Source organism: Talpa occidentalis, unplaced genomic scaffold (assembly GCF_014898055.3).
Source record: "Talpa occidentalis isolate TD23 unplaced genomic scaffold, MPIMG_talOcc4v2.1 talOcc4.5, whole genome shotgun sequence".
In the NCBI taxonomy this organism is placed as follows: domain Eukaryota; kingdom Metazoa; phylum Chordata; class Mammalia; order Eulipotyphla; family Talpidae; genus Talpa; species Talpa occidentalis.
Window position 1 is genome coordinate 85,241,926 of NW_023604861.1, and position 26,069 is coordinate 85,267,994.

At 42.3% G+C, this 26,069-nt stretch overlaps 1 protein-coding gene across 5 annotated transcripts in view; it reads right to left on the bottom strand.

The window, feature by feature from the left end:
• Positions 1 to 26,069, bottom strand: part of SLC4A5 (solute carrier family 4 member 5) — a 106,617-nt gene that overhangs the window by 56,371 nt on the left and 24,177 nt on the right. For 3 of the 5 annotated variants that reach the window (XM_037527660.2, XM_054701743.1, XM_037527662.2), the window contains 4 exons: positions 23,843 to 23,891; positions 18,874 to 18,954; positions 14,672 to 14,863; positions 2,096 to 2,225 (listed from right to left, as the gene is read on the bottom strand). In XM_037527660.2, coding sequence (XP_037383557.1) covers positions 2,096 to 2,225; positions 14,672 to 14,863; positions 18,874 to 18,952 — 401 coding nt within the window. In that variant the 5' untranslated portion in view covers positions 18,953 to 18,954; positions 23,843 to 23,891. The remainder of the gene's footprint in view (positions 1 to 2,095; positions 2,226 to 14,671; positions 14,864 to 18,873; positions 18,955 to 23,842; positions 23,892 to 26,069) is intronic. The other 2 variants (XM_037527661.2, XM_054701744.1) reach the window with 1 other exon arrangement.

Below are 26,069 nucleotides of genomic sequence, written 5' to 3' on the forward strand. Positions count from 1 at the left end.
CCTACCAGCATTGATCACTTAGATGTGACGCCAGCACACACAGTCCCTATTATGCAGGCAGGAGCACGGCTTAGGGGAGCTCAAAAACCATTTAAATCCATCAAGGAGTAACTCTTTCTTTAAGGGCCTGAAACATCCCCCAAACTAATAACCCTGAAAAGCACCAAATTCCTTGAGGATTTGAGATTTTCACTCTGTTAATCTCCTAACTCAATAAAGCCAACACTCCTACAGCAAATTAAATACTTTCATTAAAGAGCCTCCTCCCCTATTCACTTTGATGTGGCTATAGATCTATAAGCTCCCAGGCTATGCATGTTTGAGGGGTTGTGACCCTCCTTACCAATTTTTCCTGTTATTCCAAGAGACCCAGAATCCACTAGGATATGCTGATTCTTAGATTCTGAAAGCTTCTGAGAACTGGCTCCCCCAGAGAATCCCACAGACTGTCAGCTGAAGGAAATGCTCCCTTGCCCAGGCTTGGGAGAAGGCACTCTGAGAAGGCTCATTTCAACTTTCCTTCTTTTTGCCCATCTGGGGCAGGAAAGGGCGGCACTAGCTGCACAGAAGCATTAAGTCACAAAAGCACAGACTGGGTCCTGATCACTTGAAATGTCCCCTTTCTTATCATCCCCAGAATGTATTCTAGGCTCTGTAGCTGACCCCATTTATCTATCACCCCAGTAAATTGCCTCCAAACTTATATCTTCCCTTGGGATCAGGGTCCCTAGAATTTGGAGGAAGGGGGAAAAAGGGGCTAAGAAAATGGGAAGAGCATGACCAAGGGTATAAGCCCTCAAGGTGAGGGATCAGACAGACATGGACTAAAATCCAGACTCAGCTATCACATGCTCTGATGCTTGGCAAGCTATTTACCCCCACTCAACTTCAGTATCCACATCTATAAATTGGAGATGATAATAATTCCTACCTCCTCAGGGTCATTGTACAGCTTGGCTGAAATGAGCCTATGAATTCTTAAGGGTAAGGGTTCATTCAATAATGTCATAGGAACAACTCATCGGCTTCCAGGCAGGGGTTGGGCCCATCCAGGAGACTAAGAATTCATTTCCTCCCTGAAGCCTATAGGCATTTGCTAGTTGACCCAATGGCTTTTATTATAGGAGCCAGGAGAGGCTGGAGAGGGGAGATTTAAGGGTGTTGAAACCTGCTCCTCTTCACTCTGCAGAATCACACCCAGGTAAGTGAGGTTGGTGGGTGAGGAGGAGCCCTGGCTGGAGTTTCAGGTGCCATTGTGGCACCCTAGACCAAGCCCATTTGGGGCACAGCTGGCCATTGGTCTATGTACTCTTAACAGGGGCAATTATCAGTTCCACTGATGCAAAAAATGGTTCTTGGGAGAACAAAAAGATTTTAGATATTACAAAGGTTTGTGGCATTCCAAAGCTCGAACCTATCTGACAAAAATCTATTCCTTAGTACTTAATGTCTCTTACTAGAAATAAATTAAATTTTAATTTAATAAAGTTAATTTGGATTATATTTTTCTCAGGGGCAGGGTGCTAGTACAAACGAAGGTTGAGAAACATTGGTATAGTCTGTCTTCTAGTCTCTTTCAATTTCCAGGTGGTACCTCCTCTCATCAGCCCTTTCTGCTGCCTCCTACCATCATCTTTCTTTTCCCTGCAATCTGGGCAGGATTTGGTGCTTTTGACCAGCCCAGTTCAATTTAGAAGTTGTTCTGTCCCAGGACAGGTATAGGCCAGCAATGCTCCTCTGCTGGGTGTTTTCCCTTCTCTTACAGCATTTAATTTGAGCTATGAAAGACTATATGCCCTTGCATTATTCACTCATTGTCTCATGGGTATCTGATCTGCTTTTCCAGCTGGATTTTAATTTCTTTGAGCATGAAGACAAACTCATGAATTTCTGTTTGCTCCTTAGTGTCCAACCCAGTTCCCACACCAAGCAGCTGGGAGGATCTTCAGGGGCCAGGAAGCACCCTGGTAGAAGTCAAGGTAGGAGATGCCACTGACCAGTGGTATTTCCCACCAGGTGGTGGACCCAGCCTGGGCCTCTGGGAAGACCAGGGTAGGAAGCCCTCCTTCACCTCCCTCCTGGGACTCTGTCTCACCTGGCTGACTCCTTCCACTCCATCTGGTCTCCATCATGCTGCAGAGTATCCATCTCTGTGAAGAGGGTAGGGTTGGGAGCCTCATCTTCCTCCCCCAGGATGTTCTGGAGCTGCTCAGCAGCTGGAGACCCTACAAAAGGAGGCAGTAGTGTGTTCTGAGTGTCTCATGGAAGGAAGAGGACCACAAGGCCCACCAAAAGAAGCAGGAGTCAAGTGCAAGGGGAAAGTATTTCTTAATTCAGTAAAACTAAGTTCAGCTTCTGGCCAAAGGTGGACTTGTCTCTGTGTGTGGTTAAATTTTCTTTGAGATAAAAGAGATGAAAGAATTTAGTCTGCATTCAGATTCCAGGGTAGATGACAATGAGAAGAATGGAAAATGGCCAAAGCCAGGGTGGCAGCAAGAATAGGGATTAGAATAAAAAAGCAGAATCAGGGCCTCCCCGGTGGCGCAGCGGTTGAGCGCTGGGTTGCGAAGCTGCCTGCAGCCTCTGCAGCGCCGGTTTGATCCCCGGCTGCAACCCGGCCACCGGAGGAGGGTCCCACATGGCACGCAGACCTCTCCTGCTGCCTGCTGCCTGCTGCCTGCTGCCCCGCTGCTCCCCTCAGCAGTGTGCTTCGGTCCTTCTGCCTGCTCTGCTCCCTGCTCTGGCTCTGGTGAATTCTCTCACCCTCCCGCACTTCTGACTGTACCCAGTGCTTGTATAAAATAAAACAAATAAATCTTTTTTTTTTAAAAAAAAGCAGAATCAGAAAAACTCTCACTAAACTTCAGCATAACAAACCCACAGGGATCCCTTTTTATAGTGGGCCCCAAACCAGTCAACTCCCCACATTGGCCTTGAAGGAATAGTCAGCTATATGAAAAGATGAGCTTGCACTGATTTGTCACCTGGGCCCACCTTCTTTGTGGGCCAGGTGCAACCTGTTTCTTGGACTCCCAGTCTACTTTCCAACTGCCTCCTGGATATTCCCTCCCAGTGATATCTGGGACCTGGGTGAGATCTCTCAGTTACCGCAAAAGTCAGTATTTCAACATTGAACATGTACCCTTCTCCAAACATGCTTCTTCTGTGTTTGTTCTCTCCTCTGTTTTTGAATATTTAATGACTGTCTCCTATGTGCCAGGCATTGTTCTAGGTATTGGAAAATTTGCTTTACTGAACATGTGTTCTAGTGGCAGAGACAGAGAAAAAATCCAAGTAAATACATAAACAGTTATTTCAGGTAATGACAAATGTTCTGGAAAAAAAGTTAAAGTGACTGAGGAGTTACATTAGAAAGCATGGTCAAGATCTCTGGAGAGGGTAGAAGGCATTAGAATTGTGACTTGAAAGATAAGAATGAGCCACTTCTGGAAGAAGAACGCACCATGTGTTCCAAAGAACCCAAGGTGGGAATGTGCTGGTCATTGTCTAGAGAATGGTGAGCAAGAAAAATGTGACATGATGCTGGATGCCTTGGTTAATGAATTATTGGGGAGCAATTCCAGCAAGACAGCAGGAGAGTGAAGAATCAGGCTCATCTTCTCCCCACATAAGCAACAAAATAACATGTAGATAAAAAAACAATAGTTCCTGAAAAAGACAGAACACTCGAGGATCAGCATTTTTACAAGAGAAAATTTTAACATTAGAGAGGGAAGGAAAGCTATAACTTAATTTCACTTGGACTGCCACCAGAGTACATGACCCAAAAGAGGGAGGGATGGCTGCAATATAGAGGCTCTTATTTTTTGTGACTGAAGGGCTCATGCCACACTGGGGACCCTAGTGCCTGGGGACTGCATTGGAGATGGGCATACACAATCAGTTTCTCTGGAGAACACTAGGATACTAAGAGAATCACAAAGTTATAAAACTAGAAATCAACCACAAAAAGAAAACTGGAAAAACTTCAAACAGGTAGAGATTAAGCAACATGCTTCTCAATCACAGAGTCGGAGAAAATTAAAACAGAAATTAAAAAGCAGTAGGAGATGAATGAAAATGAAGACACGAGTCATCAGAACCTATGGGATACAGCAAAAGTGGTATTAAGAGAGAAGCTAGGGCCTCCCCGGTGGCGCAGTGGTTGAGCGCTGGCTTACGAAGCTGCCCACAGCCTCTGCAGCGCCGGTTCAATCCCCGGCCACTGGTGAGGGTCCCACATGGCGCACAGACCTCTCCTGCCGCACCCACTGCTCCCCTCAGCAGTGTACTTTGGTCCTTCTGCCTGTTCTGTTCCCCGCTCTGGCTCTGGTAAATTCTCTCACCCTTCTGCGTTTCTGACTGTACCCAGTGCTTGTATAAATAAATAAATCTTTAAAAGAGAGAGAGAGAGAAGCTAAAAGCAATTCAGGCCTACATTAATAAGAAAAATCTCAAACAATTTATCCTTATACACAAAGTCAACTTGGAAAGAAGAAAACCTAAAGTTAGTGGAAGGAAGGAAACAATAAAAATCAGAGTGGACATAAATGAAACCGATCAGGAAGACAATTTAAAACACTAGTGAGTTTGAGCTGATTCTCCAAAAATGATAAAGAAACTCAACAAAACTTTAACTAGGTTTGAGGAGCAAAAACTCTAATAAAAAGAATCAGAAATGAAAGAAGAGAAATAGCATATCCATAGGTATACAAAGGATGAGACTACTATGAAAAACTATATGCCAATAAATTTGATAGTCTAGAAAAAAATGGATAAATTTTTAGAACAATACAGCCCAGCAAAACTGAACCAGAAAGAAATGAGAAAATGCGAACAGATTACAAGTATGGAAATTGAAACAGTAATCAAAAATTTCCCAAAAACCAAAAGTCCAGGACCACACAGCTTTACTAGTGAATTCTACCAAAACTTCAAAGAACTTATGCTTATTCTTTTCATGCTCTTCAAAAAAATTTAAGAGGAAATAATCCCAAACACATTTTATAGACCAATGTTACCCTGATACCAAAACCAAGCAATGATATTGCACAAAAAGAAACTACAGGCCATTATCTCTGATGAACATAGATACAAAAATTCTCAACAGAATACTAGCAAATTGAATTCAACAACACATTAATAGAACCTTACACCATAACCAATTGAGATTTATTCCAGGAATGCAAGAATTGTTTAATATACACAAATCAATTAATATCAGACATTACATCAATAAGAAAAATGACCAAAATCAAATGATCTTATCAATAGATTTGAAGAAATGAAGCTAGAAGGAAGGAAGAATAGAATAAAAGAATAGAAGGAAGCTACCTCGACATAATAAAGGCCGTTTATGACAAACCCACAACTAATATATTCAACAGCAAAGAACTGAATGTTTTTTCCTTCAAGATCTAATATTAATAACTTAGTATTAGAGATTTTAGTCAGAGCAATTACATAACAAGAAATAAAGGGAATCCATATTAGAAAGGAGTAAAACTATCATTATTTTAGTATGATATGATGACCACTAAAAATTATTAGAAACAATAAATGAATACAATAAAGTGGCAGGCAACAAAAATCTATTGTATTCCTATATGCAAATAATGAACAAGAAGAAAAAGATTTTAAGAAAACCATCCCATTTATCATCACATCAAAAAAAATACAATACCTAGGAGTAAATTTATTTTTAAGATTTATTTATTTATTTTATATAAGAACTGGGGTACAGGCCAGATGTGTGGGAGGGTGAGAAGATTTCAACAGAGACAGAGCTGGGAACAGAACAGGCAGACTGACGAAATACACTGTTGAGGGGAGCAGCAGGTGCGACAGGAGAGGTCTGCTGCACCATGTGGGACCCTCTACGGCTGGCCAGGATGGAAACTGTGCTACAGAGGCTGTGGACAACTTCACAGCGCGGCGCTCAACCGCCTACACCACCAGGGGAGGCCCTCTAGGAGTAAATTTAACAGAGAAATGAAACATATATACAACAAAAACTATAAGACACTATTAAAAGATATAGAAAAAGACATGAAACAATGGAAACAGTCCATAGTCATGGATGGAAAGAATATAATCAAAATGCTTATCTTACCAAGAGCAATATACAGATTAAAATATAGCAATCCCTATAAAAATTCTGACTTTTTAAGGAAATAGGACAAAAATACTGAAATTTATATGGAGTCATAAGAGAACCTGAATCGCTAAAGCAATCCTGAGAAAATGAAAAATAGAGGAATCGTGTTACCTGACTACAAAATATATTATAAAGAAATATTAATTAAAACTATGGTATTGGAATCAAAATAGGCACAGAGATCCATGGGAAATGATGGAAAGCCCAGAAATAAACCCCCACAAATAGCAATACTTAATCTAGGACAAAGGAGCCGTGAATAACTGTCCACCCAACCATACAATGGAAAAAGGAAAACCTCAAACAAAATGGTGTTGGGAATATTGAATAGTCATATGCAAAGTAATTAAATTGGAGCACTGTTTAACTCCACACACAAAAATAAATTCAAAATGGATTAAAGACATGAATGTAATACCCAAAACCAGAAAACACATAGAAGAAAACATGATGACACTTTCCAAGATATCACTGCTAGAGATGTCTTTGATGATTCAACTCCAATGACAAGAAAAATGAAAGCAAAATTGAGACTACATCAAATTGGGGGAAGTAAATTGATAAAACCATTTTGGAAAATGGTACAGAGCTTCCTCAAAAAACTAAAAATAGAGCTATCATATGATCCAACAATCCCATTTCTAGGTATCTATCCAAATAATATGAAATTGTCAACTCAGAGTAATAGGCACCCAAACATTTATTGCAGCATTATTTATAATAGCTAAGATATGAGAACAATTTAAGTATCTATTAATAGATGATTGGATAAAGATGTGGTATGACCACACAATAGAATACTTTCAGCTATTAAAAAAGATGAGCTTTTGCCACTTGTAGCAAAATGGAAGGAATTTGCAAGGATTATGTGAAGCAAAATAAGTCAGGAGGGGAAAGACATATATTGAATGATTACACCTGTATGTGCAATAAAAGGAAACAAAGCAGATGAACAGACAAAACAAAAATAAACCAGTAGATACAGACAACACTGATGTTCTCAGAGGGAAAAATTGTGGGGAGGAGGAGCAAGGGTGGAAGGGATCTAAGGGATGGTGGTGGGTGTTTCATTAAATAAATAAAAATAAAGGTATAACTGTCCATCCAACTGTACAGACTAGACACCCTTCAGTCACCTTCACCTCACTTCTACTTCCATATTGAAAGCTTTTAAGAATACATTTCCTCCTCACCTATCCCATTGTCCCTGCCCTGGTTCAGTCTTTTATTGAGTGTGTCTTCTGGGCTTCAAAAATCTTTCCTTTCCTCTAGTCTGTCTTCACAGTTTATTATCCCCTCGGGCCCTCACTTATTTCTCCCTGGACTCCCAATGGGTGATCATCAACAGCTTTTCCATCACAATCTCCACACTCCTACTCCTTAACTTACTAATAACACCAGCTAGATAATGCCCAAACAAGAATTCATTGACCCAGTCTTCATCTCTGGGGTGTGTCCTGGTGATACAGTGTAGTATAGTGGCATGGTAGAGGCAGGGTGTATAAGGGCTTTCAATCCAGCCAGACTGGGTGTGAATCTTGGAATTTCCACTTATGAGTGAACTCAGTCTGATTGACCTGGGTAGTTGGAAGGAATAAATCAGATAAGGAAAATAACACATGTGACATAGGGCCTGGAATGTAACAGTGCTAATCCCCCTCACCACCAACCCCAGCACCCAGGCTCATCAGTCCCTCTGGAGACAACCACCCAAACGTGCATATGGAAGGTTTCCACTCAGCATTTCTCAGAAGCGCAGCCACTTTCTACCTATCCTTGTCAGTCTCCTTTTCCTGCATTCCTTGAATTTGCTCTTCTCTTCAAGCCTCTTGATTCATTTCTTACCTCACTTTACCAAGAAAACAAGAGCCTCCAGGCATGAAATGCATCAACTTCTTCCATTCTATTGTTTTTGTGTCTTTTACCATTGTTGCACTCATTCTCTGAACAAAGAAGTACTTCCTCCAGCCTGATTTCAGGTCCCATCCATCAACCACTTCTGTCAGACACATTTCTTCACCTAGCCTTTCCTTACCAAGAAAGTTTTTTGACTTCTCTCCACCCTCTTTCTCTCAGCCTATAAACACACTAAAACACTCCCCCGATCTTGCCTGCCTTCCAAGCCCTCCTGTGCTCTTTTCCCTTCTTCCACTCCCAACTTCTTGATGGAGCACTCCACACTCACTGCCTCAACTTCCTCTTTAGCCAGTCACTTCCCAAACTGCAACTGGTTCTGCCCTAACACACTAGTGATGTTGACTAAGGCAGAACATTCAAACTCACAGCTCAAAGGTGATTTTAATGCAGCCCTCAAAGCATAAATTTCCTTGAAATTTTTGTTCACATAAAAAATTGTGGTATTTATATAAAAATCTAGATTTCTGGTTTCTCTTGAAAATGCAGCTCCTCTCATGACTGTGCTCACATTCCTGTCTGGCAGTTAGAGTGTTGGCTACCTTCTTTAACTGGGCATATGCAGTTTAGGTTGCTATAGTCCCTACTGCCAATCTCACTTGTGTTTTGCACCTGAGTTCATAACCCCTGCCCTCAGGTTTCTTTTATTATTGTCAAATCAATAATTTAATAAAATCCAATGAAACCAATAGAACTGCAAAGCAGTGGTCTGGCTTATTTCTCTGGGACATCTGTGTTGTTGCCTATTCCCTCTAAACTGAAATGCTACTCTTGGCTCTGATAACTCAACACTTTTTTGAAATTTTTCCTATTTCTTTGAGGATTCCACCTGGATATTCTTCCCTGACTCACTTAAATCCGTCTATGACCTTCCTTTCTCTTCTCTTTCCACACTCTTTCTGGTCATATCGTGTTTTTATGGTGTCCCCTTATAGATCAGGTTACCCATGTCTCTAGGTCCTGCCTGTGTTGAGCAACTTCCAACTGGACTGCTCCATCCAAATGGTTTCCAGACTTCTCAAATCAACCTCATATATTAAAAAAAAAAGTTCTGTGGCCCTTCTTGCCACATCCCAACCCAGCCCTCCTGTTTTGATAACCCTTGTAGTTACCCAAGCATTCAAATAAGAAACAATGGACTCCCTCCTGAGCCTTTTTTTCTCTCACCACCTATATCCAATTAGACACTAACTACTTAAAAAAAATGTTTTTAACTCTCTCCCTTTTCTCCCTATCCATGGTCACCATCTTAGTCCAGGCTCCCATCACTACAGTACCTGCTGATAGCTCCCCTGGCTCTGGTTGCTCCATCTATGCATTCCCTAGGTAGCAGCAGAGTCTGCTTTTAAAACATTTCAAACATGTTCTCGTGGTCTACTCCTAAGAGTCATGGTGCTCTTAGGACAATGCCATGAAATATTGTGCTCATAAGTTAGAGATAATTTTACTAAGAAAAATACTATTAATATAATATAGCATATAGCTTAATAGATCTTATTTAAATTAATTTTATTTCTGAATTTTTCTATTACTTTAAGCTAATATCCTTTTCATTGGCTTATTGATTTCTGACACTCACTAGTAGACATTGAAACTTTAAAGAATTTGCAGAGAAGAACAACAATTGAATAGATATCCTTATTTTTTTCTTGAAATTAGAAGACTATGACTGCTTGATTCTGAGGGGGTACACTAATTCTCCAAGGGATCAGAGTTCTGGAAGTACTCTTTGAATTAGATTTCATCATGTTACTCTCCAAGTGAAGCATCTTGAATGGCTTTCGAACACCGAAAGCCCAGAGCCTGTGACATGGCTCAGAATATCCCTTGTGATGGATCTGGCTCTAGCCTGCCTTTCTAGGTTCCATCATGTCACTCACCCAGGCGTCCCAGGCCCCAGCCACATCAGACCACACGTAGTTCTGTGAAGAGGAGGGCACACCACTCCTTGGACCTTTGTGCCCACCATCCCCTAAGTCTGCAACCCCCTTCTCCTGATAAGGCAGATGAGAAGACAAAGAAATGGAATAATCACGGAGAGATATGACCGGGCAGAAAGCAAGACGCCTGAAGCAGCCCTGTCTGGGGCATTACCTGCCTCCTGGAACAGCTGAGCGCAGGGGTCTCCGGCTGCTGGCACTGCCTCTGGCCCCAGCCTGTTTCTGCTGCTGCCACCTGAAATGCTGCTCCACAGTCCTCTTTCCCACCAGCACAATAAACTCACTTTTGTTTCCAGTTAAGCACCAGGGGAGGGGTGGGAGTGGAGAGAAGGGAGGGGGAGATGAAGGCAGCGTGAGAGAGAGGAGGAATGTGTGAAAGGCTGGGGAGGTGGAGAGAAAGGGTTATATATGAGAGAGAAAAGAGATGTGATACATGAGAGAAATTTTGTGTGAGAAAAAGAAAAACTACTGAGTGAACTAAAGACAGTGAGTGTGAGAGAAGTGTGTGAAGTGTGTGTGTGTGTGTGTGTGTGTGTGTGTGTGTTGGGGGGGGGGCGGTGAGAGGAGCTACCTCGGTTGCCTTCAGAGAGAGGGCTCAGTGGCTGCAGCTGAGCTGCTGAACTCAGACAGGCAGCAGGTCTCCACAGCAGCAGGGGCGGTGGCAGCTGTTGGCCTGTGAGAGCACTGGAAGAACTGCCCCTTTTTCCCTCCTCCATGAGCCCTCCCAGTCCTGCCTGGGGGCTCTAGGAGCCCCAGGCACCTCAGGGTAAGGTCTCCTTATAAAGGCAAGGTAGGAATTGCCATGAGACTCCCAGGGGCCCCTTAAGAGCCTTGGCCACAGGTGAGTTGGCTGGAGAGTGCCTGGCAGGTGAGTGGTTTTCTCAGCCACACAGCCCAGGGATGGAGGTGGAGTTGTTGGGGGGAGGGTTTCAAGCACCCAACACTTGGTTAGTAATGTTCCATGTAGCTGTTTTCCCTCCTTCCCCAATTCCTGATCCTTTAAACCCAAACTCCTGATTCGCTCCCTCTTCATCCACTTCTAAGACAAAGTGCCAAATGTCATTACTCAGTTGGTGTTTCTGAGAGCCCATAGACAGTGGGAACTGGCCACTTCAGGGTGTGTGGTGAACTCCCCTGGGGAATTATTTTTGCTCTGCTGAGAAACTCCTAATCTCCTGGGTTTGGTTCAACAAGTGCTTACTGAGGACTTAGAATGTGCCAAGGTTGATTAGAGGTCACTGAGTGGCTGCTGCTCCAGAGTTCTGAATCCTGAATTTGCCTGGACTTAGAGCCGGGAGGGAGCTTAGCGATCATTGAGGCCAAACACTTCATTTCATGGATGAGAAAACTGAGACCCAGTTCACATAAGGCAGGTACCCCCTGGCCTCAGACCCCAGGTTAGGGGAGCCTGGAGCAGAGTGAAATCAGCTGATATTCTCCACACCACATGTATCCTTTTGGCTGGCTCCACTTACCACGTTTTCATACCTGAGGCATGAGGACCAAGTATGCCCACTTTAAAGCTGAGAAAACAGAAGCAAAGGGTCAGGATCTTGTGCTTAGATGCTGGACGCCAAGTGAATGCCAGATTCACAGGAGTTTCTGCTTTTCTGGATTTTTGAGCAGGGCCAGATGTGAGGGGTTGGGCACCCCCCTCCCCCAGGGTCCCAGGCTCCAGAGCAAACAGCATACTGTGGCTGAAGTCGGCCTATCTTGTCCTCCTGGACACTGTTAGGCAGTCATTGTGTGTTATACTGAGTCAGGATCTGTGGGTGACACTGACACCCTAGAAAAATGCCCAAAGAGAGAGATCCAAGGATGCCAGAGGATTCTCTCTATTCATGTGGTGCTTTCAGAGCCCAGATCTGGGTTCAAATCCTGACTGCTAATTTCTACCAGTAGGAGGCTGGCAAGGCATTAAGCTCTCTGAGACTTAATGTTCCCATCTATAAAGTGGAATAATCACCCCTACCTCACAGACTGTGGTGAAGATTACGTGGGATCATAGATGAGATGTGGTTGTCACAGTGCTTCATGGATACTGGTCACCCAGTAAATGCTATCGCTATTATTGTTGCCAACAAGTCTGACACCTTCTTCCCTGTTACCAGTGTAGGGTAAGTGAAAAAGTATCAGGCTTTTCTGCCCTCCTGACATTAGGATTAATGATGGATCCCTGTGGTCCTAAATGCATGCTTGATGGTGGACACCTGGAGTAAGGTGTGGGCATGCATAGGTGGGCACATCTGGGTTGAGACTGGGTTTATAAGGGCGGCGACACGGGATGCCAGAGTAATGAGATGAGTGAGAACGAGAGGAACCAGGAGAAGAGAGCAGAACCAGCAGAACAGCAGAGCCCACGAGAGAACACCAGAGAGCCAAGGAAGAGTGAAGATTTCGCTGGGGGCTGGGAGGCCTGCCAACCTCCAGGCCCCCTCCCCCCCTCATACCCCTGCCTGCCCTGTACCTGGTAAAAGCTCAATAAAAGCCTGAAAATCCACTGAGGGCTCCAGGACTCTCCTTTACCCATCTGCCTGGATCATAGAAAACCTGCTCTGTGCCTTCAACCAGCCACTAACCTGGCCCTTTTAGACATTTAAAGGGTTCAGTCCTTTTCTGCTTCTAAATACTCATACTACTCCTATGATACCCCTTTGCCCCTTCACCCTGAAAGCCCTCCCTCTGATTGCCCCTCCCCCGCCCCTGGGAGGTTTAGCATACCACATGCTGGGTTATGGATCAGGGTGACTATAAGGCACTGAGGGCCCCACACAGATGCAGCACCGTCAGAAGTTAATCCACATAATGAGAAATGCCACAGGTAGTGGCCCCTCTGGTGGATAGCTCAGAGTCCAACTGCACGAATGGACTCAACCAGCAGTTGCTGGGAGAAAAGTTTCTCAGCAGGAACAGCTTCGGGAGGCACACTAAAAGAAGGCCACACTAAAAGTGCCTTTACTGGGCTTCCCCAGTGGCACAGTGGGTTGAGCTCAGCGCTGTGAAGCTCTGCAGCCTCTGCAGCGCGGGTTCAATTTCTGGCCAGGGAGATTCCCACATGGAGCAACAGACCTCTTCTGTTGTGGCCACTGCTCCCCTCAGCAGTGTATTTCGGTCTGTCTGCCTGTTCTGTTCCCTGCTCTGTCTCTGGTGCATCCTCTCACCCTCCCATGCCTCTGGCCTGTACCCCAGCTCTTGTATAAAAAAAATATATTTAAAAATAAATAAATAAAAATGCTTTTACTGGGTGGGGATAAGCTAGACATTAAGTGAGCAAAGCACAAAATTATCTAGTGGACAGCAAGCCTTCCACTCCTAGTAAAGACCTGGGAGGTGCTGAGGGCCATTGGGAAAAGCAAGAAGATTTGGTCTCAGGATCCTGGCTCTGCCCTCTTTTCAGAGGTTCCCTTTCGTTTAGGCTCCACATGAATCTCTAGACAGCTTTTCCAGGTCAGGGACTGTGTTTCTTATCGTGCTGCTGGCTCCCAATGCAGGACTCACACAGCAGGGGCATTCAATAAATATTTGCTGGGTGAATGAGTTTCACTGATTAACACTCATGAGCATATCAACTGGGATTAACCTCAGCAAGAAAGGAGCCAAAACAGTGAACTAGCACACTAGGGGCAAACTTGGGGGTGGGGTGTGCTTTGGGTAGCTCAAGGCCACAGAGTACTGGGGAGCAGGAGACATCATGAGTGTTTTAAAGTCATGCTTGCCATTGTGTGAGATGGGTCTTTGAGAGAACGCTTGGTGGACCCAAGTCCTAGTTTCATGGCCAATAAACTTCTTTTTCTAGAAAACTGTTCATAAACTCCAAATGTGTGAAAAGAAAGAAGGAAGGAAGGGAGGGAGGGATGGAGGGAGGAAGAGGAGAGAATCTGCCCACCTGTAGTGTTTATGGGGATCCCTCCTGTTGTAGATGGTTTCGGGGCTGTCTGCCAGCTCATGCCACTCCCCAAAAGGATGGCCCTCTGACAGTCATGTTTATCTTAATGTATGGCCTGAGTCCCTTGGCCATAACTAATTGGACAGTTTGTTGAGCATCCAACCTGAGTGTGGAAATTTTGAATTGGATCTCTGAGATAGCTGAGTGTTTTCTGGGAGAAAGAACACATAAACTGGAAGCCAAGGGTTCAGAGAGGTAGAAGAGACTGCAGAGAGAGAACAAAGCAGACCTATAGGAGAAGCAGGGGCATGAGGCCTGAGTCTGAGAGGGGCTGAAAGGGTGCCATGTCTATCTACTGAGCCTGGGTAAACACACACACGTACGCACACACACTCCCCTCCCTGCTCAACTCAGCTCAAGTAGGGTTCTGACCCTTGTGATAAAATTACCTTCTTAATGATGAGTACCCCTTATAGGATATGGAATTTGGAAATGACAGAAATTATTCTGAGAATTAAACCATGAAATCAATACAGAACGCATCATAACAGATGTCTCAAGGTCACCAGAGAGAGATGGGGACTCAACCTGACTAAATGTGTCGCTGAGTAGAGAGGGTGGCCCACAGTGGCAGCAGAGCAGAGGATGGCCTAAGAGGCAAGGCTGAACCATGTGGGCTGATACATTTTCCACAGACTCTCCCCAACACTCTTGACATGCCCCATCTGGACCCAACAGCAGTGGCTCCCCAGCAAGTGCTCCTCAAGAACTCACGTGTCCTGTTGACATGATCCACGCAGCCATCCCTGCTGCTTCCCCTGCTTCCTGCTCCAGTCAGTTCTGACTGTGGCTTATCCAGATGCAGGCCCCAGTGGACCTTTTGAAAGCTGGGAAGACATCCCTTCTGGTCTCTTTTCCTTTGAGGGTAGCTGGGGACTGAAAGTCCAATGTGGATGGATCTGCAATCTGTGGCATAGCATGAAAAAACAGGGAAGCAGATTTACTGAAAACTGGCAGTTTCCCTTAATATCCTCCCAATTAGAAAGAACTGGGTACACCAAAGCAGAACAGAAGGCTAGGATTCCTGCGGAAACTCACTGGTCCCAAGGCTTGGTTTTAACACAATTCCATATCTGAACTATTCAACAGTTGTTAGAAGGGAGACCCTTGGTGTTATAGTTAGAATTCCATTAGAATGAACAGAGAACTCCCTTCTCCCCTTTCTTGACTGTCCAGAGCAGAGATGATCACATATGGCTTATGACACCTGGAACAAAAGAGAGGCCCTTGTAGGTCATAGATTTTGTCCAAAATGCCAAGGTTTCCCTTTGGTCATTAAGCATTTCCATAAGGGTCATTTTTCACTAATAACCAAGGACTATGTGAAGTACTTGTCAGAAAAGTGAGTTAAGGGTTTCTCAAAGGTATTTTAGTAAACTAGAATTTTTAAGAACTGCAGTTACCAAGAACCCTAATTCAGAATTCTTCTTAAGTCTGACTACTAAGTAAAGTCCCCACAAAGGCTATGCACATAGAAGCAGCTAGAATTCCCTCAGCTCTCAGGTAGACATCCTACTATTAGTTTCTTACAAGGGTTGTCTTGAGTTACTCAACAATTTAAAAAGTAATTAACAGATTTTTTTAGTACAGTTTTAGATTTACAGAATAATTGAATAAATAGTACATAGACATCCATGTATGTCCCCCAACCACTAACTCCCCTCAACCCCTAACTCCACTGTTTTTCCTGTTATTTTTAATTGAGATATAATTGACATATAACATGGAAGAATTTAAGGTAGATGACATAATGATTTTATATATTTACATATTGCAAACAACTACCACAAATTTAGTTAACATTCAGCACCTCACATAGTTACAATTTTTTCTTCTAATGAGAACTTCTAAGAGCTCTCTTAGTAACTTTCAAATATATAATACAGTATTGTTTCTGATAGTCACCAAGAACTTTGTAACTTTGACCATCTTCACCCATTTTCCCTATTCGCCTCACCCCCTGCCTCTGGCAACCACCAATCTGTTGTTTCTGTGAGTTTGGTTTTTTGTACCCCACATATAGTGGGCTCCTATAGTATTTGTCTTTGACTTAATTCATCATGCCCTCAAAGTCCATCTATATTGTCTCAAATGGCAGAAGTTCCTTCTTTATCATGACTGAAAAATAACCCATTGGCATGTATGTTCTTTTTTAATCTGCTAATGTGATGGATTACATGGATTTTCAAATGATGAACCAACATTACATATTTGGAACAAATTCCATTTGGTTATGATGTGGAATTCTTTTTTCAGTTTGTCCAGTTATTTTTGTTGCTGTGAGGATGGTGTGTTGACTCTGAAGCTCTTTATGTGTCAAAGTGGATACCAGAACTCTTGGTGTTAAGATTTATTTGTTACTACTCTCTCTTCTAAAAATTTATGTTCATTTAGCCACAGGAAGGACCACTTTTTTGTTGTTGTTGTTGTGGATTGACTGGTTAATCTACAATGCATAGTAATGACAATTGGCACCAACGATATCTTTCATTTATAATTTTTTTGGTGTCACCGTTCTAATGTGACTCATTCACCTGCTGAATATGAAAGCTACTTTCCTCTCTTGGACCTTTATACTTTGTTTCATGAGAATGGATGAGGTGAGTGGAAAGACCTTTTCTTTTACATAAAGTGGACTGCAGTAAAATTGTTTAAGAACAACTGATTTAGGGCCTCCCTGGTGGCACAGTGGTCGAGTGCCGGCCTGCGAAGCTGTGCGCGGCCTCTGCAGCGCCAGTTCGATCCCCGGCCAACGGAGGAGGGTCCCACATGGCACGCAGACCTCTCCTGCTGCCCGCTGCTCCCCTCAGCAGTGTACTTCGGTCCCTCTGCCTGCCCAGCTCCCTGCTCTGGCTCTGGTGAATTCTCTCACCCTCCCACACTTCTGACTGTACCCAATGCTTGTATAAATAAATAAATCTTTAAAAAAAAAAAAAGAACAACTGATTTAAAATACATTTTAGAGGGCCTTGCTGGTGGTGTAAGGGGTTAAGTTTGAGCACTATGAAGCTATCGGTTTGATCCCTGGCCAGGGAGCTACCCACATGGCCCAGCAGACCTCTCCTGTCTTGCCCACTGCTCCCCTCAGCAGTGTATTTCAGTAGATCCGCCTGTTGTGCTCCCCACTCTGCCTCTGGTGAATCCCCTCACCCCCCACACCTCTGGCCTGTACCACAGCTCTTGTATGCATAAATGGAATAAATCTTAATAAATAAATACATTTTAGTCTGGAATCTCAGGTTGACAATTTTTCCAAGGGCAGGCTGGTCAACCAATATTATCATTATTATTTTTGAAGCCCCAAAACAGCACCTAAAATTTGAAAGTCTATAGCACACTGGGGAATTACTTTGTGTTTTTACATCTAGGTCAACATTAACTTGATTTATTTTCCCTGAAGAGAGGACTTCTTGGCTCAAACTCCTGAAATTCAAGTTTAAGATACATTCACTGACTACAGATATGACATAGAAACCACATCAAGTTGAACCTTGGAAAAGCATGTGTAAGCCTTTTAAGAGACACATTGAGTGGTTGGTGTACTCCTAGGCACTGCAGGGTCAGATTGCCCAAATGTCAGGATCCAAATCTCTTTAGAGCCCCAGCTCACCCCACTTCACTCCTCTGATTGCTCTTCTGAACCTTAGTCTCTCTTGGGAGTAAGGAATGTAAGGTGAAGGTTTTTATGAGGAGCAGTCTCTCTCTCTAGTGGACCAGTACCAAAATTACTGTTTCTCCTCCTTTTTTCTCTCTTCTTCCTCCTTCATGGTGTGACTTCCCTTGCTCTGCACTGATTTTTTAAGTAAGTTAGTTGTAAGTAGTTCTAGTCTAAGGGCTTAGCATTCCTGGATCCTGCAACAACAAATCTCTGTTCTCTACCTTTGAGACCAGGAATGGGAGCGAGAAGCACCAGATATATCAGAAAAGTCTCTAGACTCAAGAGTCAGTTGCTCTGGGTGCTCCCTAACTCGTCCTTCACTTACTCTGGCCATGCACATCTGCCTTCTTGGGACTCAGTGTCCTCATCCACAGTATAGGAATGAAAGTCTTTTCTCTACTGGCTGGGCAAGGTTTTTGAGAAGACAGAATGGGATTATGTATGGTACCATGAATTGTAAAGGGCTATATACATTCGTTCAAGGAATCAGGGGAGATAGCTGTCAGGGAAATAGTTCACTTTCTGATGTAGATCTAATTTGTCCCATTTTTTCCTATTGTAATCATCAGAGTTTGGTTTTGTAGCTGGTAAACTGTGGGGAATGGCTAGAACTCCCCCAAGCTTCCTTCTTTGTTCTTGCAGTTTGGCTCAGTACAATGCCAAGTTCTAGGAACTTCTCATGGCATTTGTATCCATCAACAGAAACAGTGACTCTACTCATTCTGCAGCCCAGCAAGCATCCAGAGGGCAGTGATACTAGTATTTCACTCCAAGTGGGGCTGGGACAGTGGCAGGACAGCAGCTTGTCTGGTTGCCTCTTCATAAACCCTATGGCTGCCTCTCTCTAGTCTGCAGTATATTTAGGACTTCTGAATCTTCAATTCTGGAGCAACAGGAACAACTCCTCTCAGCAGCCTCTTGCATTGGTTTTAACTGAGCTGCTATTTTAAAAATCTATAAGATGTCAATATTTGGCATTTATCATGAGTTTTAGACCATGTAAAATTAGATGACTTTAACTTTGGGAAGCTATGCCCTAATTCATACAGGCAAAGTGCCAGTTTCTTTTCTCCAGTCTGATCATGTGGCTTCTTTAAAACACAGTGAAAGCTGGTCCTACTGATCTAGACACATCTAGACACATGTCAGGGAAAAGGAGCCACTCTAGATTTCTCCAGATGGAAGGGCAATTATAAAGACATTTAAGGAATCCTCAGTCCCTCCTGGGATGTGCATCAAATTTTCAAGGTGACCTTACCTTCCTGATCCTGACATGGTCTTCTGTAGTTAGCAGGGTCCAGCTTCTCTACTCCAGCCTTTTCCTCTTCCACCTTCATAACTATAGGGTAAAAGATGAACACAGCTTCAAATTATATACTATGCCAAAGGGTAGGACTTCAAGGAGAAATAGTCAAATCCCCATTCATGGTGGGAGACATTAATGTAATCAAAAAATTAAGGCAGGGGAATGTACAAATTGGAAAAGCTCCCACATATAGACAATTCTTTTTCAGTACAAGTGAAACATTTAAAAAAAGAGCACATGTACTAAGTCCCAGAAAAGCCTTAGTAAATTTCAAAGAATCTATATCATACTTCTATAGTGTATGTGTGTGTGCGCGCGCGTGTATGTGTGTGTGTGTGATTGAAAATTAATTTCTAATCATGGGCTTAATAGGAAATCAAAGTGAAAATTAGTAATTTTTTAACTGTTAAGTTATATAACCAAGATGAAAATGCATACATTGTGCAAAAATGAAAAATTATGTAAAAAAAATGAAAAAAAATCTACATATTGAAACTTGTGGGATGAAACATACTTGGAGGAAGGAAAAAGGGAAGAAGAAAAAACATAAAAGCAATAAACATTTAACTAAAGAAATTAGAAAAAGAGCAAAAGAGAAAATCCAAAGAAAGTAGGATAATATAAAAGATAAAAAGGGAAAAAAATAGAATACAAGCATAGAAATGGTGAAATCCAAAAGGCAGTTATTTGAAATGTTTATTAAAATAGGCAAACCATGCATGAAATCATAAGGAAGAAAGGATTTTCAAAAGTAAAAACATTAGGAATAAAAATGGCACACAGGGCCTCCCTGGTGGCGCAGTGGTTGAGCGCTGGGTTGCAAAGCTGCCCGCAGCCTCTGTAGCGCGGGTTCAATCCCCGGCCACCGGGTGAGGGTCCCACATGGTGCGCAGACCTCTCCTGCAGCCTGCTGCTCCCCTCAGCAGTGTACTTCATCAGTCTGCCTGCTCTGCTCTCCGTTCTGACTCTGGTGAATTCTCTCACCCTCCGGCGCTTCTGACTGTACCCAGTGCTTGTATAAATAAATAAATAAATCTTAAAAAAAAAAAAAAAAAAGGCACACAACTGGGGCCTCCCTGGTTGTGCAAAGGGTTAAGTCTCAGCACTATGACACTATGGGCAGCCACTGCAGCACGAGTTCCATTCCCAGCCAGGGAGCTAACCCACATGGCACAGCAGACCTCTCCTAGCTCACCAGCTGCTCTCCTCAGCAGTGTATTTCAATAGATCCACCTGCTCTGTTCCCCACTCTGTCTCTTCCCACTCTGTCTCTGCCTCTCACCTCTTCCCCTGCACCTCTGGCCTACACCTCAGCTTTTGTATGCATAAATAAATAAAATAAATCTTTTTAAAAAATGGCACACAACTGAAAATATAGTAGAGAATTAAGAAATTACAAGTGTTGGAACACTTTGTGCTAAGACATTTAAGCATAGACAATAATAACAGCCAGGCAAAATTTTAAAGACTTTGTATATATGACTTAACTTACTCTTCTCCACAACCATACGAAATAAATAACATTATCATTACTATTTTGCAGATGAAGAAACTGAGGCAGAGAGAGCTTAAATGACTGCTCAAATGGAAGAACAGAGATTCAAACCCAGACAGTCTATTTCTCAAACCATAGCTCTTAGCCACAAGGTTAATAAATGAAAATCTTATTAAAAAATTATAGAAATGATTAAAATTAAAGTTAAAGGAATTACCAGTCAAAAAATGGGCAGAAGAGCTAAAAAGAAACTTCTCCAAAGAGGAAATACAAATGGCCAACAGGTATATGAAAAAATGTTCAACATCACTTGCAATCAGGGAAATGCAAATCAAAACTACAATGAGATACCATCTCATACTAGTGAATATGGCACATATTAAAAAAACTAGCAACAACAAATGGTGGGGAGGACGTGGAGAAAAAGAAACTCTCCTGCACTGCTGGTGGGAGTGCAAACTAGTCCAACCACTATGGAAAGCTGTGTGGAGATTCCTCAACCTACTAAAGATAGAGCTTCCATATGATCCAGCAATTCCACTCTTAGGTATTTACCCAAAGGACACAGAAGCATTAATTCCAAAGAGCACCTGCACCCCTATGTTTATAGCAGCACTATTTACAATAGCTAAGCTATGGAAACAATCCAAATGCCCAAAAATAGATGACTGGATCAAGAAGATGTGGTACATATACACAATGGAATATTACTCAGCAATCAAAAAAGATAAACACATGCAATTGGCAGCAACATGGATGGAGCTGGAAGGGATCATGCTCAGCGAAATAAGCCAGAAAGAAAAAGAAAAATACCGATGGCCTCATTCATAGCAGGACTCTAGAAAACCTAAATAAGGGGCCAGGAAAAAGAATATAAGAAAGAAAAAATCAAAATCAACAAACAACTATGAACCAGAGACACACGATTGGGGGGGGGGGCGGGGAAAGGAGGTATTGGGGCCAAAATAAGGGGGTTGCAATTGTATGGGGAATATAAAAATAAAATTAAAAAAAGTTAAAAGAATTAGAAAACCTGAATTAATAACCATAGCCAATTGAAATGGCTATGGAAAAAGCATCACAATGACTTATGTTGATGATTATGGAAGTTGGGTTATAGATACAAAAAAATGGTCATTATATCATTATTTTTTAAATTTTTGTTTTAATTTTTTGGGGGGTTACATTTTTGTCTTTCTATATAAGCACATGTTCCATTCACCCTCCACCAAACCAACCATACCAACCAATACCCTAACTGCCTCCCTACCCTCATATTATTTTTTTCTACTTTTGTTGTGTTTGAAATTTTTCTACAGTGAAAAAAAAATAAGCACCAGCAATAGTTTTCCCTAGTTTATCTGAATTTCCAAAGATTAGATAATCTCTAACTTATGCAGAATGGTCCTCAAAAATGGAAAAATAGGGGCCTCCCCGGTGGTGCAGCGGGTTGAGCGCAGTGCTGCGAATCTGTCCCGCAGCCTCTGAAGCATAGGTTCGATTCCCGCTGGCTAGGGAGATTCCCACATGGCATGGCAGACCTCTCCTGTCTCGCCCGCTGCACCCCTCAGCAGTGTATTTCTTCGGTCCATCTGCCTGTTCTGCTCCCCGCTCTGTCTCTGGTGAATCCTCTCACCCTCCTGTGCCTCTGACCTGTATTCCAGTTCTTGTATAAATATAAACAAATCTTTAAAAAAAATAGAAAAAAAGGGAAATTCTAAACACTAGGTATATTTGAAGACCAGGCTGTAAGTTGGGGCGGAAAATAGACCTGGTTGAAAATTTCAGTAATGAATTTATTAAATCCTCAGATCTCTCTCCTTCTATCTCCTAGGCTTTATTCTTCTACAATGCCCCTCTCTTCTAAAGAGAAGACCTTCAAAGCTTCCAGAAGAGGAAAATAAAACCAACAAATAATCATACATGAGAACTGGTAACAGATTTCTGAATAGCCACACTGGAAGCTATAAGACAGTAGAGTCAAACATCCAAAAGTGAGGAAAATTATTTCTAGCCTAGAAGTTCAGTCCTAACAAGCCATCAATCAACTGTGAGGGTATAATAAGGCATTTTCAGACAGGAAATATTTCAAAATTTTACTTCCTATGCACCCTTCCTTAGAAAGCAATTGAAGGAAGAAATCAGCAAGATGAGCAGCTAAGAAAGGAATATGGCATCCAGAAAAAGAGATTTACTGTAAGAGACTGATATAGGGAGTCCCTAGAGGAGGAGAACTTGCAGAGCTCAAATAGCCACTGATGCATCTTAGAGCATCTCAGTCCATTCCCCTTTCTGCTCTGATTTTGTTCAGGGCAGCAGTGTGGCCAACTAAAAATAATCACTTTACCCAGATGCTATTCAGCAATTTCTGGCCAAAGAGATATAGGAATAGATGTGAGGATAAAGCCTCTGCAGAAGAAAAGTCCTCCCATTTTCCTTCTTATTTCTCTTTAGAAAGGATCATCAGGTTTAGCAAATAAAAATATAGTTTTCTCAGTTAAATTTGAGTATCATATGTAAAACAGATATTTTTAGTATAAATATATCCCATGTCATATTTGGAATATACTTAAACTAAAAAAATAAAATTCACTGTTAATCTGAAATTTGAATTTAACTGGGCAAACTGCTTTTTTTTTTTTTTAAAGATTTATTTATTTATTTATACAAGCACTGGGTACAGTCAGAAACGTGGGAGGGTGAGAGGATTCACCAGAGCCAGAGCAGGGAACAGAACAAGAAGACCGACGAAATACACTGCTGAGGGGAGCAGCGGGCGCGGCAGGAGAGGTCTGCGCACCATGTGGGACCCTCGCTGGTGGCCGGGGATCGAACTGGCGCTGCAGAGGCTGCAGGCAGATTCGCAGTTCAGCACTCAACAACTGCGCCACCGGGGGAGGCCCCAAACTGCTTTTTTATCTTGAGCAGTGATATGGTGCCTGGAAGTGTAGCAGTCATACTGTCATCATGGGTGTGAAATCCACATGCTAACTATGGATACAAGGGTGAAGAAGGACTGTTTTTCTTTTCCTTCCTTCCTTCCTTCCTCTCTTTCTTTGTTTAAGATTTATTTATGCATACAAGAATTGGCCAGAGGTGTGGGAGGTTGAAAGGATTCACCAGAGACAGAGTGGGGAACAGAACAGGTGGACTGATTGAAATACACTGCTGAGGGGAGCAGCAAGCGAGACAGGAGAGGTCTGCTATGCCATGTGGGCTAGCTCCTTGGCCAGGGATCAAACCCATGCCATAGCGCTGAGACTTTAACCCCTGAGCCACCAGGGAGGCCAGAAGAACCTTTTCTTAATGACTTTACTAAGCCATTCTACCACCATTGGATAGCCCGCACTTTGGCTTTTTATTGTGGAGAACAAATCATTAATTTATTTAAAACTATTATAATTTTTCTATTACTCAAAACCATACCTGAGACAAAACACTGGGGAACTGTTTACCAGGCAAGTGATATTGGGTTCTGTAAGTAAAGAAAACAGGGAGAATGAGCATTGAGTGTTCATCTAGTAGACTCTGCAATACTTTCCGACCGACATCCATTCCTTCTTTTTGCCTGCTTATAGACCCCCATTTTGTTTAGACAGTCACAGGATCTTTGATTATCACAGACACCTTTCCCAACTCCAGGCATGAGTTGTGATCTGTCTAAAGCATTAATTTTAATCTTAGGTCCTTGGTCAGTAACAGATCTGCGGAGTAATCATGTAGATAGGTGTCAATGAGATTTAAATGAAAGTCCACTGAATTGGGCTTCCAGAAAATTTTCTCACTTGCCTAATAAAAAGTGCCAGAGATAGTTGGAATGCACATTTTACCCTTTACCCTCACTCTTTTCCTGAACAGACCTTGGGCACAAGACTTCTGGATGAAGCAGCCATCTTGTAACACAATGTGACAAGTATGTACACTGATTTTATTTATAATTTTTCTTTTAATTTTGGAGGTTAATTTTGCTCTATCATTATGTGCACATGCTCCATTCACCCTCCACCAAACTACACATTGATTTTTTTCATTAACTGAAAACAGTGATGATATATCTATATTGGGAAGATAAAGAAGAGGATATGGGTATGGTATGAGTTAATTAAATACTCACCTATCTTACTTTTTATTATAAGCTCTTAAATGGTGTGAATTGATTTTTAAATAATGACTGTTGTTTTTATTTAAAATATTTTAAGGCAAATAATTTAATACGACACATGTTCCCATGTGTATTGTATATCATTTTCTGTGATGGTTTGTATCCCCTGAAAACCCAGGATTAATCATTTGTTCAAAGTGAATTCACGTTTAAAATACTCAGAACTGCGAAAGAACTAGAAAACAAAGAACCTTTAAGACAGTGGTTCTCAAACTTGAGTTGGCATCAGCGTCACCTAGAGTGCTGGTTAAAACCTAGAGGGCCACCTCACAGTTTCTGATTCAGTAGCTGGGGTGGGTCAAGGATTTTGCATTTCTGACAAGTTTCTAGTTGATGCTGCTCTTGCTGATTCAGGGACCACACTTTGAGAACTGTTGTTTTAAGGAAATAACTGCTAAATTATGTTTCTATTAAGCTAAATCAACATACACAGAGTTTGCTTCAGGTGAACTTTACACACACAGCAATATCACATCTCTTCACACAGATTTGGGCACTGTGGATTGGTATGCTTAGCAAGAACTCACTGGAAGTGTCAAATAGGTTGGTGGTTTTCTTTTTCTTTCTTTTTTTTTTTTTGAGAATTGGTATCTTCCTCTTCTCTCATGTTGTAAGGAGTAAAGAGAAGCTGGGAAGCAGATCCTCTTTCTTACAGAGAACTATCTCCACATGGTTTAGGTGGGGCTGATTTCGGTGGGGCTGATACTTGGACCCAACCCCAAAAAGGAAAGGCCATGTGATCTACCCCATCAATATCACACACTCCTCACTTCCTAGTCACAGAGACTAGGAAGATCCCATACTCAAAGTTGTACCCATAAGAATTCTTCCTAAGACATTTCTACCTGGTCCATCCAAAAATACTGCCTCTGCTCCTGTAAGCTGAGAAGCTTTGGAGCTATTATCTTGCCTGCTAAGTGGAGGAGCGCATCCAAGAAGGATGAGAAAGAGTAACAGTAACACTCCACTCCCCTGAACTGACCTTCACAGTTGTGTTGAGTTAATAAATTCACCCTATTTTTTCTCATGTTTGAGTTGGGATTCTGACACTTGAAGTCAACAGTTCCTGACTGATACAAATGAAATAATTTTCTAGCATGCTTTAGAAATGTGTTCTTCTTTGGGCCTCCCTGGTGGCTTAGGGGTTAAGTCTCAGCGCTATCACCACAACAGACTAAATTCCAGCCAGGAAGCTAACCCATATATGGCACAGCAGACCTCTCCCGTCTCACCCTCTGCTCCCCTTAGCAGTGTATTTCAGCAATCCTCCTATTCTACTCCCCATTCTGTCTCTGGTGAATCCTCTGGCCTACACCCCAGTTCTTCTATGCAAAAATAACAAAAGAATAAATAAAGGATTTGCTAGCTTAAAAAAAAAAAAAGGAATGTGTTATTCATATCTGAAGTACCGTTTTGAAGTTCAGATTGGAAATTTTAAAAAAGTAAATAAAAATTGACAATACAAATGCAAAGGATGAAATCTCTACAAAA